This window comes from Schistocerca nitens, chromosome 2 (genome assembly GCF_023898315.1).
Source record: "Schistocerca nitens isolate TAMUIC-IGC-003100 chromosome 2, iqSchNite1.1, whole genome shotgun sequence".
Lineage (NCBI taxonomy): Eukaryota > Metazoa > Arthropoda > Insecta > Orthoptera > Acrididae > Schistocerca > Schistocerca nitens.
The window spans coordinates 997,232,120-997,252,112 of record NC_064615.1 but is presented as its reverse complement, the minus strand read 5'-3'; the positions used below and the strand labels follow the sequence as shown (position 1 = coordinate 997,252,112).

General features: G+C 39.1%; 1 protein-coding gene across 1 annotated transcript; it reads left to right on the top strand.

Moving 5' to 3' along the window:
• Positions 1 to 9,967: 9,967 nt before the first annotated feature.
• LOC126237320 (protein quiver) lies at positions 9,968 to 15,124 on the top strand. The gene is made up of 3 exons (XM_049947289.1): positions 9,968 to 10,175; positions 10,870 to 11,031; positions 11,169 to 15,124. Exons 1-3 carry the CDS (start codon positions 10,115 to 10,117, stop codon positions 11,411 to 11,413), a joined length of 468 nt encoding a protein of 155 aa, XP_049803246.1. The 5' UTR covers positions 9,968 to 10,114; the 3' UTR covers positions 11,414 to 15,124.
• Positions 15,125 to 19,993: the final 4,869 nt, after the last annotated feature.

Below are 19,993 nucleotides of genomic sequence, written 5' to 3'. Positions count from 1 at the left end.
GCTAACCATAACTTTTTGCAGAGCCATTTATTCTATTCTTCTTTCCATGGAGCTGAGACATTAAGAAATCTTTTGATTGATGTCATCTAACCATTTGTTTTCTATGTTCTCTTCCATACCTAACTTTATTCATTTTAAAATCAGAGTAAGACTACTCAAATTTCAACCACACAGCTCCAGCTCACAGAACACTACTGTGATGTGGTCCCATTTGATGTTTACAACTAACGTTTTCAGACTGAGTTTTCAAAATTCCTCCATAGCACTCAGAAAAATTCCTCAATTTCTGCTGCTTTTCCCCAAATATGTTGAACTTACATACTCCTCTAATCTAGTATGTGTTTCTGTCTTGGAAGCTTGAAGAGGGGGAATTACTTGCTCAATGTTGTAAAATTATCGTTTATATCACAAAGTTATAAGTTTAATTTGAAAATGAAAATAATAGCCTGACCAGAAAAGAAAACAAACTTACTCTAGGGGCGTCACATTTGATTTCTTCATGCTCTTTTCATTGTTCTATTGATTCACCAATAGCACACTACCTATGTCTCACTTTGCAACTCTTTGCTACTGTGAACACATAAACTCTGTGCTTGTGTTTTTTCACTTACACCTCCTGAAGGCTCTTAACCCGCTGTCTGTCATTATCTTACATTTAATTATAATGAGTCAGATAAATACCGACTAGTTTCCCAGAGATCCTCAATATTTGAAACAGCATTTGTTTATAGGACATGTGTTATAATATAAAACACCTCAAATGCAAGCTTAAACTAAAACAACACCTCCAGTATGGCGTGTCCTCAGAACTCGATACAACCAAAATCTTAGATAACAGCTGTGACACTCTGGCTGGCTTTTGTACCCACTGTTATAGCAGCACACCAAGTCGCCAGCAAGTGACACTTCTGACAAGCTACAGGATTAGTGTGATAATATCGGTTATATTGATTTGTAACAGTTATTACAATAGGAATGTATGTAAAGCCAAAAAATCGACAATAATTAAAAAATTACACCAATTCGTCATTCTTTAGTTTCCAAAGTGTCCTGGGAAGCGTAAAACGGTAGATTGCAGGATAACACTGTCCAACAATGAAAATGTAAATCGAATGAAAATAACCAGTTCCTATCAATTCTAATTTGCTGATTGTGAATATCACAAAGACAATTCAAAATTAGCTCTAGTTTTCATTTTACACTGTTTTATTATGGTGAGATAATTACTTTCAGATTTTTAAGTTATGTTTAAAATAAAATATTATAATAATATAAAATACTATAATAGTTTGTCAAAATCATAATAACTAGCAACAATGGATTGTACAGGGCTATTATAAATGATTGAAGCGATTTCATAAATTCACTGTAGCTCCATTCATTAGCATATGGTCACGACACACTACAGATACGTAGAAAAACTCATAAAGTTTTGTTCGGCTGAAGCCGCACTTCAGGTTTCTGCCGCCAGAGCGCTCGAGAGCGCAGTGAGACAAAATGGCGACAGGAGCCAAGAAAGCGTATGTCGTGCTTGAAATGCACTCACATCAGTCAGTCATAACAGTGCAACGACACTTCAGGACGGAGTTCAACAAAGATCCACCAACTGCTAACTCCATTCGGCGATGGTATGCGCAGTTTAAAGCTTCTGGATGCCTCTGTAAGGGGAAATCAACGGGTCGGCCTGCAGTGAGCCAAGAAACGGTTGAACGCGTGCGGGGAAGTTTCAAGCGTAGCCCGCGGAAGTCGACGAATAAAGCAAGCAGGGAGCTAAACGTACCACAGCCGACAGTTTGGAAAATCTTACGGAAAAGGCTAAAGCAGAAGCCTTACCGTTTACAAGCGCTGACACCCGATGACAAAGTCAAACGCTTTGAATTTTCGGCGCGGTTGCAACAGCTCATGGAAGAGGATGCGTTCAGTGCGAAACTTGTTTTCAGTGATGAAGCAAAATTTTTTCTTAATGGTGAAGTGAACACACACAATGTGCGAATCTGGGCGGTAGAGAATCCTCACGCATTCCTGCAGCAAATTCGCAATTCACCAAAAGTTAACGTGTTTTGTGCAATCTCACGGTTTAAAGTTTACGGCCCCTTTTTCTTCTGCGAAAAAAACGTTACAGAACACGTGTATCTGGACATGCTGGAAAATTGGCTCATGCCACAACTGGAGACCGACAGGGCCGACTTCATCTTTCAACAGGATGGTGCTCCACCACACTTCCATCATGATGTTCAGCAGTTCTTAAACAGAAAATTGGAAAACCGATAGATCGGTCGTGGTGGAGATCATGATCAGCAATTCATGTCATGGCTTCCACGCTCTCCCGACTTGACCCCATGCGATTTCTTTCTGTGGGGATATGTGAAAGATTCAGTGTTTAAACCTCCTCTATCAAGAAACGTGCCAGAACTGCGAGCTCGCATCAATGATGCTTTCGAACTCATTGATGGAGACATGCTGCGCCGAGTGTGGGAGGAACTTGACTATCGGCTTGATGTCTGCCGAATCACTAAAGAGGCACATATCTAACATTTGTGAATGCCTAAAAAAACTTTTTGAGTTTTTGTATGTGTGTGCAAAGCATTGCGAAAATATCTCAAATAATAAAGTTATTGTAGAGCTGTGAAATCGCTTTAATCATTTGTAATAACCCTGTATTATTGTTCATATGAAAGAGTCATACCAAAACATGAAAATTTCACAAGAAGCCATCAAGCATAATGACTCTCAATGGCAGATTTGTGGTGACTTTAAAGTGGTTGCACTGCTATTAGGTATGCAGTTAGGATATACTAAATATTGCTGTTTTCTCTGTGAATGGGATAGCCAAGCTCATGTATCCCATTACAGTAAGCATGAATGGCCCACCAGAAAATCTCTTAAACCAGGTATTAAGAACATTAACAGTGAACGTATAGTAGACCCTAAAAAGATTCTGCTCCCACCCTTGTAGATCAAGTTGCATCTCATGAAAAACTTTGTTAAGGGGATGAACAAAAATGGTGATGAATTTAAGTACTTGAGCCAAAACTTCCCTTACTTAAGTGAAGCCAAAGTAAAGGAGGGCATCTTTGTGGGCCCATAGCTCTGAGAGCTTTTTGGAGACCATACATTTGGCTGAATGATACAAGGTGATGGGAAGCATACATGAGAATGTTTTAAGACAGTCTGTTTACAGTACTTAGGAAACAAATGGGCAATAAATTACAAGGAGATTCCAGAATAAGAGTTACACTCTGCAGCAGAGTGTGCAAAGATATGATAGTTCTGCAGTTTTAATCTGTCAGGAAGTTTTTACACACTTTTCAACACTTTCACTTCAAATTTGTTGTTCTATGTAATTTATTTATGATTCTCTTGTTATGTACAGATACTTACTGAAGAATTTTATTTTCTTTTAATAACAAAAATCTGCCATAGGCACCAGAAGACCTGACATTTTGCAAAAAGACGTCAAGTATCTACCGTACAACACGAGGTTAGACTGTGATACGACCGTGAAGGTCGATTGACATCCGAAACGGTCGAAACTGCGCATGTATACGTCACAGTGATGTCACAGAGAGGTATTACCAAGATGAGGCTTAGACTACGATCTGAATGCACCATGTCAGGGAGCCAGCAGAATGCTCGATGACATCAGAATGTGAGAGGAGGTTGTAATGTCCTGAGTAGCAGTTCTTTATTCAGTGGTGTGTAGTAGTGTTCTTCAGACATCAGAAAAACAATAGAGTCAGATGTAACGCTATATGATCTGATATTGGAAGGAAATACATTTCTGAAAGTCGATTTATTCAGAGTGAGGAAAGGTCCAAGTATTCTAGTGAAACAGAGAATTGTTTAGGGAGTTCAGTACATTGTATGAGCGTTTACGATCAGATCATGATAAATACATGAATGCATGAGGATGTCTGTGCCTACATTTTATTATTGACAAAAAATCGATGCACACTCGCTTGAGACTATCCTGCACAAATTTCCATTCGTCTATATTGGCAGAGGAGAACTTATAGTTACATTGACAGGAGTAAAACTGAATTCAAGAGTTTATTTTTTTTTGTATTTTTTAATTTTATTTTAGAAGAAAACAGTATTACACATTTTAAACAATTGTATCTGACATCATTAGTGGCAAGAAATGTTGAGCACCATTGCTATCTTCCTAACAATCGAACTATTTTTATAATGAGAATGACTAGATTGCCAAATTTCTGACCTTTCTGGTATGCTGTTATAATTTCTTCAAAGGCCATGTCTCGCCACTCGCTGCCCGCTCGAGAAACACAAACTGGTTTGAGTTGCACATGCACACTCTGCTGGACATTGTTACTGCCAACTGCATGCGCATCCCGAAATGCCTGTCACCAGGACAGTCTCGTCGTATCATCAAACAGCGTTGTGTTGCACACTGCAAGGGATACAGCATTTAGCGCTCCCCACCCTGCTACGCTCAGGCCACAGTGTAACGTCTCCCACAAAAAGAAAGCTGTATCGATTGATTTGAAGAGAGAGTAACATCTAATGAATATCTAGAAAACTTTCAAGTACGTTTTGTTTGAACTAAAATATCAGAGGTGGAATTGGTAATAAGGCTAGGCAGATAATATACATCCCTAATTTCCCCAGTACCGAAATTTTCTTCTCCAAAAACTTCCTCAAGGCTTCTGTGTCCCAAAAAGTTCGCCCAAAAAAATATTTTCCCAAAATTACGAAAAAACACATCTCTCTGACAAATGGCAATGGGGCAGGGGAGAGGAATGCAGTAAGGTTGCAGTTATAGTAAAACGGAGTCGCATACTAAGAGCAGCGCTGCAGAGACAAACCAATGCTGCTCAGTGCGTGATTATATTTGTACTACAAGCAGAGCAACACAGAGCACAGTGGCACAGAATAGGGCTGAGTGAATGAAAAATGTTTGTCCCTGAGAGTGTCGAGCAGTGCGTTCAAGTAACTCCGGCAGAGTTTGGGCACCACCAAGAGCAGTAGCAGAGTCACTACTGTTGCTGACTTTATGTTGCTTTTGTTGTACTGTTGAGTAAATGGCATCACGGGAAGTGTTGACAGCTGTTGTTTTTACATGGAACCAGCGAAATACGTATCATCACAATTGATTCATTTTGGACAAGTTATGTAATAAGGTGGCAGCAGTATTACAAACCACAAGTAAAGAACACATTTCCTTAATTTCTTATTTTTTTCATTGTCTTAAAACAACAGGCGACAGTAAAGATGAAGTAGCATAGCTGACAAATGAATGTAAATCGTGTTCTATTATGTGAGAAAAAGTTTTAAAAACCATCTCATTTGGACAGCTTCATTTGAAGCTCTGTTAAAGTTTCGTCCTGTCTGATAAGGGCCTTGTAGAGAACTACTGTATGTTGCTCGTCGACACTCAGAAATCCTTCTAGACCAATGGCAGTGTTGTGGAGAACATTTAATTTCACAGCATCGTCAGCAAATTCTGCTGATGTTTGTATTGACTTTCCAAATATGCTCTATTTAGCGATCATCATTCCAAAAGCACATTCAGTTTTATTGTCAAGTCCTGGAAAAGGGTTTGTCGAAATATTCTTTCCCTGGATCTCAAACCCATCAACTGTAAGACTTGGAATGATGACTCAACAGCCGGCCGGTGTGGCCGAGCGGTTCTAAGCGTTTCAGTTTGGAACCGCGCCACCGCTATGGTCGTAGGTTCGAATGCTGCCTCGGGCATGGATGTGTGTGGTGTCCTTAGGTTAGTTAGGTTTAAGTAGTTCTAAGTCTAGGGGACTGATGACCTCAGATGTTAAGTCCCATAGAGCTCAGAGCCATTGACTCAACAATGTATATGCCTCATCTCCAATGAACACACAAAAATCAGTGGAGAGCCTGGCAGTATATTAACCTCTTCTTCTTGCATCAAGCGAAATACACTAGAAGAATGAAATCTGTCATATTCTCTTTCCTTCCCATATCACCTAACATCGATTACAGCGAATTTCCTGTGAGGATCTGAAACTGCTTCCAGAATGATTGAATGAAAATGTTTTATAGTTATAAACACTGTAACAAAATTTTCTGAATGTTTTAGACGAATGTGTTTTCTGTCAACATGACCGACTGCATTTGGAAGGTACTGTATGTTGTATAAATCATTCACAGTATTTAGAACATCATCTTCAGGAGGCACTCATTTTCTGGCTGGAGGCAATCCCACAACACTTCTGTAATTGACTTAATTGACTGTGCAATTCTTACAATGGTTATGAATCCTACTGCAAATGTCAGAGCCTTGTTTCGAAAACTTCTTATTGTTTCTAGGAACCTGTAGCAATTCTCGTTTCACCAGCTGCCGATGACCCTTAAAAAATTACATTATTCCATTGAAAAAAATCTGTACTAAGTTGTATATCGCACTAGGAAAGGAAGTTGCATACAGTAGCCATGTGGCAACACACTCTCCTCTTTGTGTGTAACTGCACTCGAAAGTTAAAGCAACATACAGAAATTTTGCAAGGTTGCGTTTATTTTGCCACAAAACAGTATAAACAGGCGTTAGTACAGAAGAAACAATGTAAAGAGTATAGATCGTACACAACTGCAACATGCATAACGACAGATAAAAATGTTCTTCGTTTTCTCCAACAGATTTGCACACACATTTCGAAAGCTGGTTAATGTGCTCAGTAATGCGTGTGAACACATCTGGCAGCAATACAGGCTTGACAACGATGGGGCATGCTGTGAATGATGTCATCAGTCTCATGTTGAGGCAATAACGCACATTTTTCCTGCAGAGTTTCTCGCAGTCTTGGAGAGTGGTTGGTGGATGCCGATGTGATGCAAGCCATCTCCCTAGTGCATTCCAGACATACTCCATGGGATTCAAATTGAGAGAGCTAGCAGGCAACGCCACGCATGCAATTTCTTCGATATTCAAGAAAAATCAACCACCCATGCTCTATGAGATCGAACATTATCGTCCATCAGTACGAAGTCTGGTCCCACAGCACCTCGCAACAACCTCAAATCAGGTCCCAAGATCTCGTCATGATACCTTACAGCAGTTAAACCTTGCTGATTCACCGGCACAATTTCATGAAGAGGGGTTTGAGTGGTAAACATAATTCCTGCCCACACCATTAGGGATCCTCGTCGATATCGGTCCCTTTGCACAATGTTTGAGTCCCGAAATCGTGTTCCATCTCCCCTCCAGTTGCGAATCCATTAAGAATCACTCTCCAGACTAAATTGGGACTCATCTGTGAAAACAACATTGGCCCACTGTTCGACCATGAAGGTGGCATGTTGACGACTCCACTCTAGACATTCCCTTCTGTGAAGACGCATCAGAGGTAGACATGCAGCAGGTCTCAGACAATAAAGACCACTCTGCCAAAGCCTTCTGCACACCGTCTGTCTCGATGCAACACATCCAGTGGATTCTGCGAGCTCACATGCTAGTTGCCCTAGTCTTCGTGATACCGTTTCGGTCTCTATAAACCGTCGCCACATTTGAGAAACAACAGAGCGATTCTCATTAAGCCATTGGGACAAATCAGGTTGCAACTGTCCCACTTCCTTTCCTTCTATAGCCCTCCACTGCAGAGAGTCAGGTAGGCACCGTCTGTGACTGTATACGCGGTTATTGTGGATGTGTTGCTACCCGGCAAACACTACCTCGTTTCACAGGTGCCCTGACGTCATCATTGGCATAGCTGTCCACTGGCAGGAATGCCATCTTTCATGCAGAACACGTTTGCATGAACATCTGGTTGTCAGTTTGTATGATTATTTCATGAATTAGACACGGAGAGGGAAATAGCGGTTTGCTGCTTTAATTTTGGACACCAATGTATTTACCAAAAATTTTTTTTAAAGATATAGGTTGACTCTTACAGAGAAGATAACAGCAACCAGCCACTTTTTATAATGTTATCTATTTATTTAAATAGCGCCGTTACCGGTTTCCAAGTTTCAGGTTCATCTTCAGGCGGGTCGTTCGCGTTAAGGTACATTTTATATTAGCTTTCCCAAGTGGCTGGTTGCTGTTATCTTCTCTGTAAAAGCCAACCTATATTTGTACAAAGCCACATGCTCAGAATGTCAGTTTTCTACAAAATAATATTTGTTTCAAGATCTCAAATTACGTATCAGATACAGGGGTGTTATAAATATATAATCCTCACTTTATCATCTGGGTACACAAGTGGAATGGAGTGCATTATATACCATCCATTTACTAGAGGATGGAGTGAGTTATAGATCCTATCCCAAGTTAGAAGAATAGTTCAGTATATTAACTACATTTGAGGTGCAGCAACATATGACCTAACATGCTCCAAACGCAAATTCATAGCGACCTCTAATTTTCATTGCAAACTATTCGATTTTGGAGAAGGAGGAGGAGATTAGTGTTTAACATCCGATTGAAAACAAGGTCATTAGAGACCGAGCTCAAGCTTGGATTAGAGAAGGATGGAGAAGGAAAGCGGTCGTGTCATTTTGAAGGAAACATCCCGACATTTGCCTTAATCAGTTTAGGGGAATCGTGGAAAACCTAAATCGAAATGGCAAGATACGGGTTTGAACTATCGATTTTCTTGCAGTAGCTTGCTTAATTTTGAAGTATCACAGTAACTATGACGATTAATGGAACGATAAGCAGTGCTTCATGAAGCTGACGAATAAGGCTATGAGAATAATTTTTTTGTTCCGACCAATTTGTTTAAAATCGTTCGAGAAAGGCTGCAGATTGGCCGGCTTGCACGTTTACCGTCTACGCAGTCAACCAAGCGTGCCTGCTACTGCGCCGCTCCCTGTCCCTTTATACCCGGCCACGATGCAGCACTATGGCAGCTGCCCTATCCGCACCTGCACTTTGCTCTGATGCGCCGCTTAACTACAATCCGGGACTAAGGTATGTGATAGCAACCACAAGTAGGTGCTTTAAGTAATGTGGGTGAAAATTCGGGCTACGGACCGAAGCTGGCTGGTCGCAAACGTGCAGACAGTAGGGCACGGAGAGGAGAGTGGTAACATGACAGACAGCTCAGTTTGCGCCGGCCGAAGTGGCCGCGAAGTTAAAGGCGCTGCAGCCTGGAACCGCGAGACCGCTACGGTCGCAGGTTCGAATCCTGCCTCGGGCATGGATGTTTGTGATGTCCTTAGGTTAGTTAGGTTTAACTAGTTCTAAGTTCTAGGGGACTAATGACCTCAGCAGTTGAGTCCCATAGTGCTCAGAGCCATTTGAACCAAGCTCAGTTTGCGGGGATGCTAGGAAAGAGGTGTATGCGTGAGCTGGTCCGTCCAAGAGGCCTGCCCGAGATGGCCCTAAGTTACTCTACCGCGAGGTGCATAAAGGGAAACAACATGCTCACATCAGTATGACTGCAGTTTTCATAGCCAGAAATATAGAGGGAGTACAGCCCACCTGATGCTGGCCCTGGCTCCGGATGATTGGAGTGGGGAAAGGAAAACAGGTTCCTCCCTGCGGTAGGATGTGCTGAGGTTGGGGGTGAGAGAGGAGTAGCAACAAGACGGCCCAGATACTGCAGCTCAGAGTAACATCATGTGTCTCTGCAATGGGCCTGATTACCTGTCTCTCTCACGTCTAATACACGAAAATCATGCACGCTGAAACTGTATAATAAAATACCGAAAAAATACACATACTGGCCCCTAAGAACGATTCGCTCCTGGATACTACTGCTACTTGTCAATTAACGCAATGGCTTCAGAATGTTACGGGCTTTGACTTAATCAATATTCTATGATTTTTTTCTTAAAGGTAGTTAGCTTTGCTTCAACGTCGTCTCGAAATTGTGCTTTAGATAATTTTTGAATAACTTATATTTCGTCTGTTTTCCACCTCGAATGTCAAGATGCAGAATGGTAAAATGCTCGTTAAAAATGCAACGCTGTGTGGTGTACAACGAGCTCTGCTGCATTCTGATTTTGACAGTTCAGTGATCAGTCACTTGATCCTGAACAGACGTTGCGGAGTGTGGATGCCAAGCTTGGGCGGCACGCTTACGAAGTGTCACGTGACAGGGCAGGATTGTTTGAATGCTGGCGTGAAACTTGGGGCGTGTTTGTTATGTTCTGTTGTGTATGATTGATACGTTGCACGATGGCGAAAATTTTTCAGTGCTGTGCGCTTCTTGTGCTGCTAGGATTACTTGTGGAGCCCAGTAAGTACCGAAATCAGCAGAAAGTTGAAATAGGTACTCGCGACTTCTTGAAAACAAATGTTTCATTGATAGGAATGTGTTTTGGATTCGAATGCTTTTCTGGCGAGAATACTTGGAAAATTCATGTTTGTATCAAGAACACTGCCCGAATGTTTCACAAGTAGTGTGCAGTCGAGTCGTATCAATAAATAGTGTTAATTACATGGGATAGTGGCGTCCTATTTTCACAGAGATTGTTCCATTATGAGCATATTTCGTTATTACTTATAGAGAGAGACATACAGTAAATAGATTGTCACCAAAGTATGTTCTTGCTCACGATGTTTGCATTTGCGTACTATTGATGTATGGAATTCCCCATTGGTTTGATAGAATTGTAATTATTACTTTCCAAATAACGGTGCCAGAGGAAGCATTACCGCCCATGAACTCAGTACGATTCGTTATATTGTATTTTGTAGACTAGTGAAATAAAATGCAAGCTCAATAAACTATAAATTTTCGTGTTTTTAGTGCTCATGTGGAAATGAAAAATTTGCTTGTTTAATCAACACATTCACTGTGTCCATACCTTGCTTCCAATCAGATTATCAATATTTGTGGAATGCTGCTTTGTATCGTGGAAAGTTTATTACTACTAAGTTGTAATATTTGAGGTTTTTCAACTCAAACACTTGGAACACTTAAATTTCAGGCACTGGCATTAAATGTTGGGAATGTCGTTCTGATACTGATCCAAAATGTGCAGATCCTTTTGATAATAGCACTGTTCCCATAACAGACTGCAAGCAAGAACCAGATCTTCCACATTTAAAGGGTATTAGGCCAAAAATGTGCAGGAAGATAAGGCAGAAAGGTAATGCTATTTATTTAGACTGTTAAGATACATTGTTCAGTGATATATAGCATGATTTTGAATTACAAGTGACTGTCTTCTGCCTCACACGAGACATAAGCATATTATCTAAAAACCTTGTTTCTTTTTGATTACAGTTAATGGGGAATGGAGATACTTTCGTAGTTGTGCTTATGTAGGAGAAGTTGGAATTGCTGGAGATGAGCGCTTCTGTCTGATGCGTACTGGGACATACAATATTTTCATGGAATATTGTACATGTGATAGCAAAGATGGTTGCAATTCAGCAACTTCTTATCAACCACACCATATGCTGCTTTGCTTTGGTATTTGTATTAGTGTAGTACAGCATCTTGTGTGTTTCTTTAAGGCATTCCGATAAAGTACTTACTACAGCTGTAAGCACACTAGAGTCTCAGGTTTGTACAATTTAGGTGAATCTCATTTGCTAGGTGAAGATAATATATTTATCTCTCAAAGAAAGATAGAGCCAACTAGAACTCGTTGCACCACGCGCAAAAGTTGTGGTTGTGAAGAACCTTAATTTTACTAGTATTTTCTGACTATATTTCCAGAGAATTTTATTATGCTTAATAAAGCATTAACAGTTACATGAAGTGATAAACCGATCCGTCCTATTAAAAGAGAAATGAGAAGACTGCCTCATTTTCTTTTTTTATTTTATTGGGTGATATTTCTTTTTCTTTTGTGTTCATTATAGTATTACAAAGCAAGAGGAATCTCATTAAGGTGAACTATGAGAAACCGTCAGTGCCTGAAGTTTTGACATATTGCTTGTAAGATTATTGTATTGCAATATTATTCTTAGTTTTAGAACTTGTTTTACCATTGTTACACTCTCAGTGATGGGCTTTAGTACTCATGTGAAAGACTGTAAATGGTATTCATTCGTTAACATTTGAGTATGTTGTTACATAGAACACCTTAGCTAAATTTGTAAAATGGTTTAAATTATTTGAATATTCTCTTTAATAATAGAATTGTCAATGTTGATGGCCAGAGACCTTTTACATTGTCTTAAATAAGATTGCAGTTGAACAAAGATATGTGGGCTTGGTAATAAGATGATTATGGATGATACAACTTCCGGATTGTCCATTAATGTAGAAAAATATTTAATAATATACCTCTGTAGCAGAGTACTGAGGAAACAATATAATTGTCACTATTGTGGCACTGAGGCAGTGAAGTTCATTGTGTACACATTTCCAGCTCATTCTCTTTAAATCTAAAGAAATTGTAAGAATTCAAGGTAGTGCCATTGAATATTGAAATTTTGTTCTGAGGTTTAATTTTTTGTGCTATAGTTGATACTGACAGCTGCAGCAGGCTGGGCACAGCAGCTTTGCGAGCCTAGCTCAACCAATAATGTAACATGATTTTGTATACGTATCCATGGCAACGTCTCAGTACTGTCACAGCTCTTAGTCAGCTACTGTTTTCGCCTGCAGCCATTTGTGTGTCGCAGTTGAATGCTGATAACAGTGGAACCACCTGTCGGGGATTTTCTTACATTAACTCTGCTATAGAATGAGTGATGGGGAGTGTCTTTCATTTTGTTGATATTATATGACTCATTTGGAAAGAGCTGAAGTATCTGTGCTACATTCCACTGACAAAGCAGATTATAGTTCTCCCTCCTGCACCCACGCACCTCCGTCTAAAATAGATCAAGAAAAGAGTGTGTATCATTTGATATAGAGATAGGGCAAAGTATGAGACAGTGAAGATATGCAAATTTATTCATAGTTGAAAGAAAACTTGAAAATAAGAACAGATAAATAGTGGGAGGAAAATGTTTGAGTGGTTTTTGTTCCCAGTCCATTTGTAGGTGATGACATGTTTAGTGATCATTGCCATGCTACTGTTTAAAAATATTTTCCCATGTGAGAGCTGGTCCTTAGTGTTTCCCAAATTTATTAAGAGTCACCAGTGGTTGTAAGTGAAATGCAGATTCATATATAAAAGAGAAATGAATGATGTATATGTTATTTATCTTTTCTATCCCCATTCTGGTTTCCTCAAGAAACCCCTTTGAGCTTTTGACAGAATCTGTAGGATTGATGAGCAGCAGCATAGTCTATTACCAGCAGCATAGCCTGTTAGGGAATACAGAAGTGTCAGATTCCACCTATCTGCTTTGACCCATGACATCATCAACATGGCGGAAATGTCTATTCTAAGCATCTGCAATATGGCGCATATGATATCACTACATACACACGGCAACAAACACAAAAATATGTATAAATAAGACAATAACATCTCCCTCCAAAAATACAATCAAACTAACGGGACAACTGCAGGAAATTGCGGGTTTTTGGGAGGGGAAAAGCTAAATATAACAGTAAAAAAGGGGGGGTGGGGGTCCCAAAACAAACAAGATGACGAACAAAAGAAATAATTACAAAAATCCACAGGAAATAGGACACCTCCCTTGACCTATATAGGTCAACCGCAGCTGACGATACCAAAACACCAACGCCTACAGCAAAAACTATGGAAATTGGAATCAGATATTTCCCTTTGCCACAGCTGACAGTACAAAACACGTATACTTGCGTATAAAAATACGAAAATTGGAATCGGTCATTTCCCTTGATCTATATAGTTCAACTATAACTACTTATACTAAAAAAAAACCAATCCCTACAGCTACGTAAAACAAAACGAAAACCACAACACCTCAAAATCAAAAACTCAAACACCCCTACATAAATTAAAACACGTTCAATACACAAAACATTACAACTTGAGAAAAATAGGCCCAAAAAACAATTACTTACCACCAACAAATTTTGGCCCGCCATCACACACACACACACACAAGACGACATCTACAAACACAAACAACTAAAACTCCGCGCCGTAATGACGTCGCACACCACAACACCCTTATGTCATGGGTCAAAGCAGACGGGTGGAATTGAACGCTTCCGTTGACCCGCCTGTTATGCCCGTGGAAGTGGAAAGGTTTGAAAGTTTCTACAGGTGAAAAGGTAGGAAATAATCAAAAGCTGTAACTTCTCAAAAAAGTCCTGGAGATGATGAAAAAAATTAGCTGCTGGTTAGGAAGTTCATCTTTGTAACTGCAGTCTGTTATATTCAGTTTGCATTATCAACAGCATTGCTCTGTATTATAGCAGATAAGCCACAGTTTCACATACATTGTATGGTATTTCTTGTATTTAATTCTTACTTTTGCTGTGCGTGTGTGTGTTTTTTATAAAGATTTTATGGAGATTTTAGAAAGTAAATATTGTCACCCCAATGTAATCAAGAATTAACTCAACAAATAGTTTAAAATATTTAATAGATTATGCTACTGTCAGAAAGAGTGTAATATTAACTGTAACGGCCCATGTTGAGATAATTTGTTTTATTGCTTTGAAGGAGTTATATTTCAATGCACTGGTTTAGAAGGTAGGTTCAAACATTTATTCAGTTGTGAAATTGATGGTGGAAATACTATACTATGTTAAGTGCATCTACTTACATCAGTACAAAATGTATTTAGTGGATATAATGTTTAATGGTTGACATTATCCTGATGATATGTGACATCAGTGGCTCCTTTACAGCAAATATTTCAATCAAGCTGGTATGCTGTGTGTAATTGTGACTGGAAACAATGCTGTGATTGCATGGTAACAAACAGTTGTTAAGCATACCATTAATGTTGTAATGCAGTATTGTGCTGTAAATTATACATAGTGGATTATTATTCCTGCACATGATATTCCTGCATTTGCTCACTTGCAGATCAGCAAGAACTTTTTTTAAACCAAGTACTGTAAATGGAAAAGATTTACACATTTCAGTGCTTCAGGATTGTTGAGAATGTCTCAAAAGGAAATATTTTGGAAAGATCTCTTTAGAGGCTCATTTAATGATGTGTTAGATTTTCTTAAAATGTTGGGGCTCTGGATACTGAATGCTCTATAATTCATCCTCTATATTACAGCACAAGTGCACAAGATTTATTTTTATAAAGACTTATTTGTTGAATATTGTAATATCATATACAGTGATATTTTTAGTTAAAATTTTTGTATAAAGTACATGTTTTGAGATTTTTATCAATAAATCATCTTGTGGAGAAAGCTACATTTCTCTCTCTCTTCCCTTTCCACTCTTTCCCCCCTCCCCCCCCCCCCCTCCCACACACACACCCTCCTTCCCAATGATGTATGACAGCAGCAATTAGGACATTTCATTTGCTAAGACCATGGATATGGATGGATCATTCTGCTCTCTTCTTACGTATTGTTCTGTCTTCAATGGCTTCAGCATTGACTCCCTTATCTATCTATCTCCCCCTCCCTCCCACCCCCTCCTTTCTGCCTCAACTCTTCCACCCTATTAATTTACCCATCACATATGAACCACTCAGTTTTAAAGTACTATCATTTATGTTGCATGAAGAGCAGGCAGTGAGAGCATAAGTTTGTTCGTGCCTTTTATCATATCCTTAGGCCCTACAATGAACTTTCAGGAATACGGAGTGTATTGATTACTGGGAAAAAATGCCAACTATGTAGTGAAATTAGCAGGAAAGTTTCCTTCCTGAGTTATATAACTGCTGTTTAACTCATTTCTCATTAAATGCCTGACCACTTTGATATATATCATAGAACAGTTATATAATCAAATATTATGTAGACATTTCTAGTTGAATACGGTTTTTAATTCATGAGTCCCAGTTTCTTGTATTGTGTGTAATGGAAGTTTGTTAATCTTCAGCTCAGAATATTTGCAAAACCCCACCTTGAAGGCTATAGGAGGTGGCAGCCTCTATGTAAATTATTTTTCTATCTTGTTATGTAATTCATGACACCACTGAAACCGGTTATTATTAACCCTTTGCTTTGACTGTGGTGGCCTTTCAGCAGCCACATCTTGAGTGCAGCTGATTACTACAATTAGTTCAGTGTTGATGTGTCCATGGTTTGGTTGACTGCTGTACAAATTTTTGAGACATATGCTTGTTTATTGGGGAGCTGTTATTGGATATGTGATCCATATCATTGTGACTAATGATGGACTCTCAGAACTTACTGTTGTTTGCTCTTTGCCCAAAGATAGCATTTCAGTGTACACTACACGGCTTTGTTGTCGATTCAGTGTCAGAACATTTGAAGGATCTACAAAGCACTTAATATTATTCTGTAAAACCAGCTTTTGGCATTTCATAGTACAGTTCAGTTCTTCAATGTCAGTGCTTTTGATGAAACAGTGTATCATACCTCGTAATTTTACTATAAACTTGATGATGATGATGATGATGTGTATTTTCTACTGATTCTACATCTACTATCCTTGCTGTGAGACTACAGTTAAAAACTATGAAATGGTGAACTAAACAGATGATGATGCATATTTTGTACTGAATGGACATCTACACTTCTTGCTGTGAGACTACAGTTAAAAACTGTTTTAAATATCAGAACAACAAAACAAGTTATGAAATACTGATCCTGTTGGAAATATGCAGCACATGGTAAGAGGCACAACAGTGCAACACCTGTTGATTGGCCATCATGTCGTCCAAGTAGCTACGAAAGAGGTAATAGTAATAAACAACATTATACCTCAATTAAAATAACTTTGTGATTGATGTTTCATTGAGTCAGGTGGTCGGGCCTAGCAGCACCTAATCATAGTTCTTTCTCGAGTGATACGTACTTGCAGCATTCCCTTTCTGAACACTGGCAACACGGCCTTCCTCCAATGCAGTTTGTCACCTATATAGGTATCATAGTCAAATTATGAGGAGGAATGGCCTTAGAAATGAATGAAAGAACTTGGATATTTGAAGAGGCTCTGCAATAAGCTTGATTACATATGCGCTATTCTTATTCATGCTGAATAAATACCTACTTACGTTAGCCACTTTGCATCAGAAGATAACTCAAAAGATGGCAGAGAGTGAAAATAAGCACTCTGGTTCTCAAATACACAATGGGAGAAGCTGTTTGAGATTTCCCTGATGTAATAACTGCTGGAATGGTTCCTATGTGTAGTGTTTGCTACAGTTTTGGAAGCTTTATCACCTGAAGATGCCTCACAGCTAACTGATTGCAGTATTGTGCAGTTTCTACGACAGAATCCAATATTAGACATAAGAACCTATGAAGCACAAGGGGAATACTTCCAAGTGCAAAACATTCGGAAGCATGCTGCTTAATTAGTTTGTCTGTGTGTTAATTCCATTTTATCTTGCTTGTCCAGCTTAAAACTAAGGGATATAGACATCATGTTTCATTTAATGTATTACCATTGTTGTCCATTTTGAGAACACTGATGGTTTCTACTTAGGTCATTCAATGTCAATTCAACCAATTTGAAAAAATGTTCCAGCTGATAGTCTCAGATTTGGCTGAAATTTAGCACACCAATGCTACCAAGTGTGGAACACTCATGTACAAAATTTTAAGTTCCCCTGCCAATTAGTTCCAGAATTATGGCTTGTGAAAGAAGGTGGCTTGACCCGGAAATTGCAACCCGCATCTGGCAATCTATCTTCAGACTCAACTTCAGGTCTTAATAACTTTGGAACTATTCCGCACAGTCCAGTGAAATTTTTACAACCCAGTAACATCCACTTACAGAACATACTCTATGAATCAAAACACCAACAACATATTTCTGAGGGAAAATACAAAACTTTGAAAAATTACCTGAAAAACATGGATTTTCGAAGTGTGGTAGCACAAATGGACACGTGATATCCAAGCCAAATTTCAAACACTGCATAAGTAGACCATAATATAATATGTGGCAAAATTTCAACTTGTTATTGCAAGGCATTTATGTACAATAAAAGATGACAGAGATGTATTTGGTTACGTTTCTTTTAACACGATTTAGCAAGTAATAGTGATGATGCAGACAGCTTGTTTCAGATAAAACTGCAGCAATTGTTGGGAACCATTAGGCAACAGAAAGTTAAACAATGGTAGTTTTCAGGGACAGAATGAGTCATTGTTAGGCAGGAACAACAAAGGAAACAAGCAACAATTACAGGTTATCATGTTTTTGGGATTCTAGTTCAGACTGGTCAGTACTGTTGTGGAAAGTCAGTATGGAGGCAGAAGAGTGTACTAGTGGTGCATTTGTTCAAACAAGTTGCAGTATTGGTAGAGCACAAGCATCTGAATGTCATAAAACAACATATGGAACAAAATAAGGCATTCGCTTTGTACTGTATGATCTGGATGAATCGGACCAAGATTTGTTGCTATGGAGATCCGGGATACATCCTGTGGGCACAAGAAGTACAGTTCCAGGAAACTTTAGTGCTTGTTATCATCATATGAAAGTGTTTCTGGATAAGTATTCTTTCCTACAAAGAAGTTGTTTTGATCCATTTCGGATTCATAAGAAGATAGTGAAGTATAGTCTCAGAGAAATTGATATAAAATCAGTATTGAAAGTGAATCAGTGCATGAGACTTAACATGAAACCAGGACAAAAGTTATGTTCCAGGTGTGTCACACTGTTAAAAAATGAAGAATATTCTGATAATTTACATGACAGTGATGAAGAAGAGTATCAGCCACCTACAACCACAGCGCATGAGCACAATTAAATACTTCAGTGACTGCTCTTGGTTTGTCTCCCATGAAGACACACAAAGTTGGGAAAAGAGACAGGCCCAGCTATGGTAGAAGAGAACTACAAGAAGCTCAAATGGAATTAAAACACAAAATAGCTGACACACTAATGGTGGAAGAGGAAGAACTGTCTGCTGCAAAGGAACAGAAATCATGCCAGAAATGCTCCGATTTGGACAAAATTGTGCATGATTTGAAAGAAAAATGTGCCATATCCACACACCAGAAAAAAGTAGCTATTCTTACCCTTGCACCTTCCAGCTGGTCTATTGACTACACTGCAAAGGAATTCAATGTTTCTACATATATAGTAAAGCAAGCTAGGAAAATAAAAGCAACCCAAGGAGTGATTCCACAACTTCAGCAGGCTTATGGTAAGCAACTGAGTTCAGAAATAAAGGTGCTAGTGTCGGAGTTTTGTGAAAATAATGAGTACAGCCGAATAATGCCTGGAAAAAAGACTATGTAACGGTGAAAATGGGAAATGTATGTGTACATATGCAAAAAAGACTGTTGCTATGCAACATATCAGAACTATATGTAGAATTCAAGGAAATGTATCCCAATACCAAAGTAGGTTTCTCTCTCTCTCTCTCTCTCTCTCTCTCTCTCTCTCTCTCTCTCTCTCTCTCTCTTTTTTTTTTTTTTTTTTTTTTTTTTTTTTTCAGTCTTCGGCCAAAATGGGTTGTGCCTGTAAGTGCAAGGGGCACACACAATGTTTGTGTATGTGAGACCCATCAAAATGCTAAGCTGATGTTTGCTGCTATAAAGGATTCTGGTCTGAATCACAAAGGTGCAATGAAGCTGCTAGTGTGTGACATCAGTCCCTACCAGTGCATGATACACAGGTGTGGAAAGTGTCCTGGTAAGACAAATCTTGCAGAACACATGAATAACAAATTGTATGGTGAACTCCTTGTGGATGACGATGAACTTGTTTCTTATAAACAATGGACACACATGGATCGCACAAGTCTTGAATCAAAGCAAAGTACAGTGGAAGATTTTGTTGAAATGTGTTGTCAAAAAATGGACAAACTGACCACACACAGCTTCTCAGCAACAGCACAATCAGCTTATCTCCAGTTTTGAAAGGATAATTTGAAACAAGATGAAATTACAGTAATACTGGACTTTTCTGAAAATTATGCATTTATAGTTCGAGATGCCATCCAAGGATACCATTGGGACAACAGTCAAGCAACTCTCCAGCCATTTGCGATTTACTATGTAGGTGAATCAGGTGATGTGTCTTGGCATTCATGTCATATGTGAAAAACAAGCTGCCTCACATACATTTTGCGAAATACTTCAGTGATGGGGCA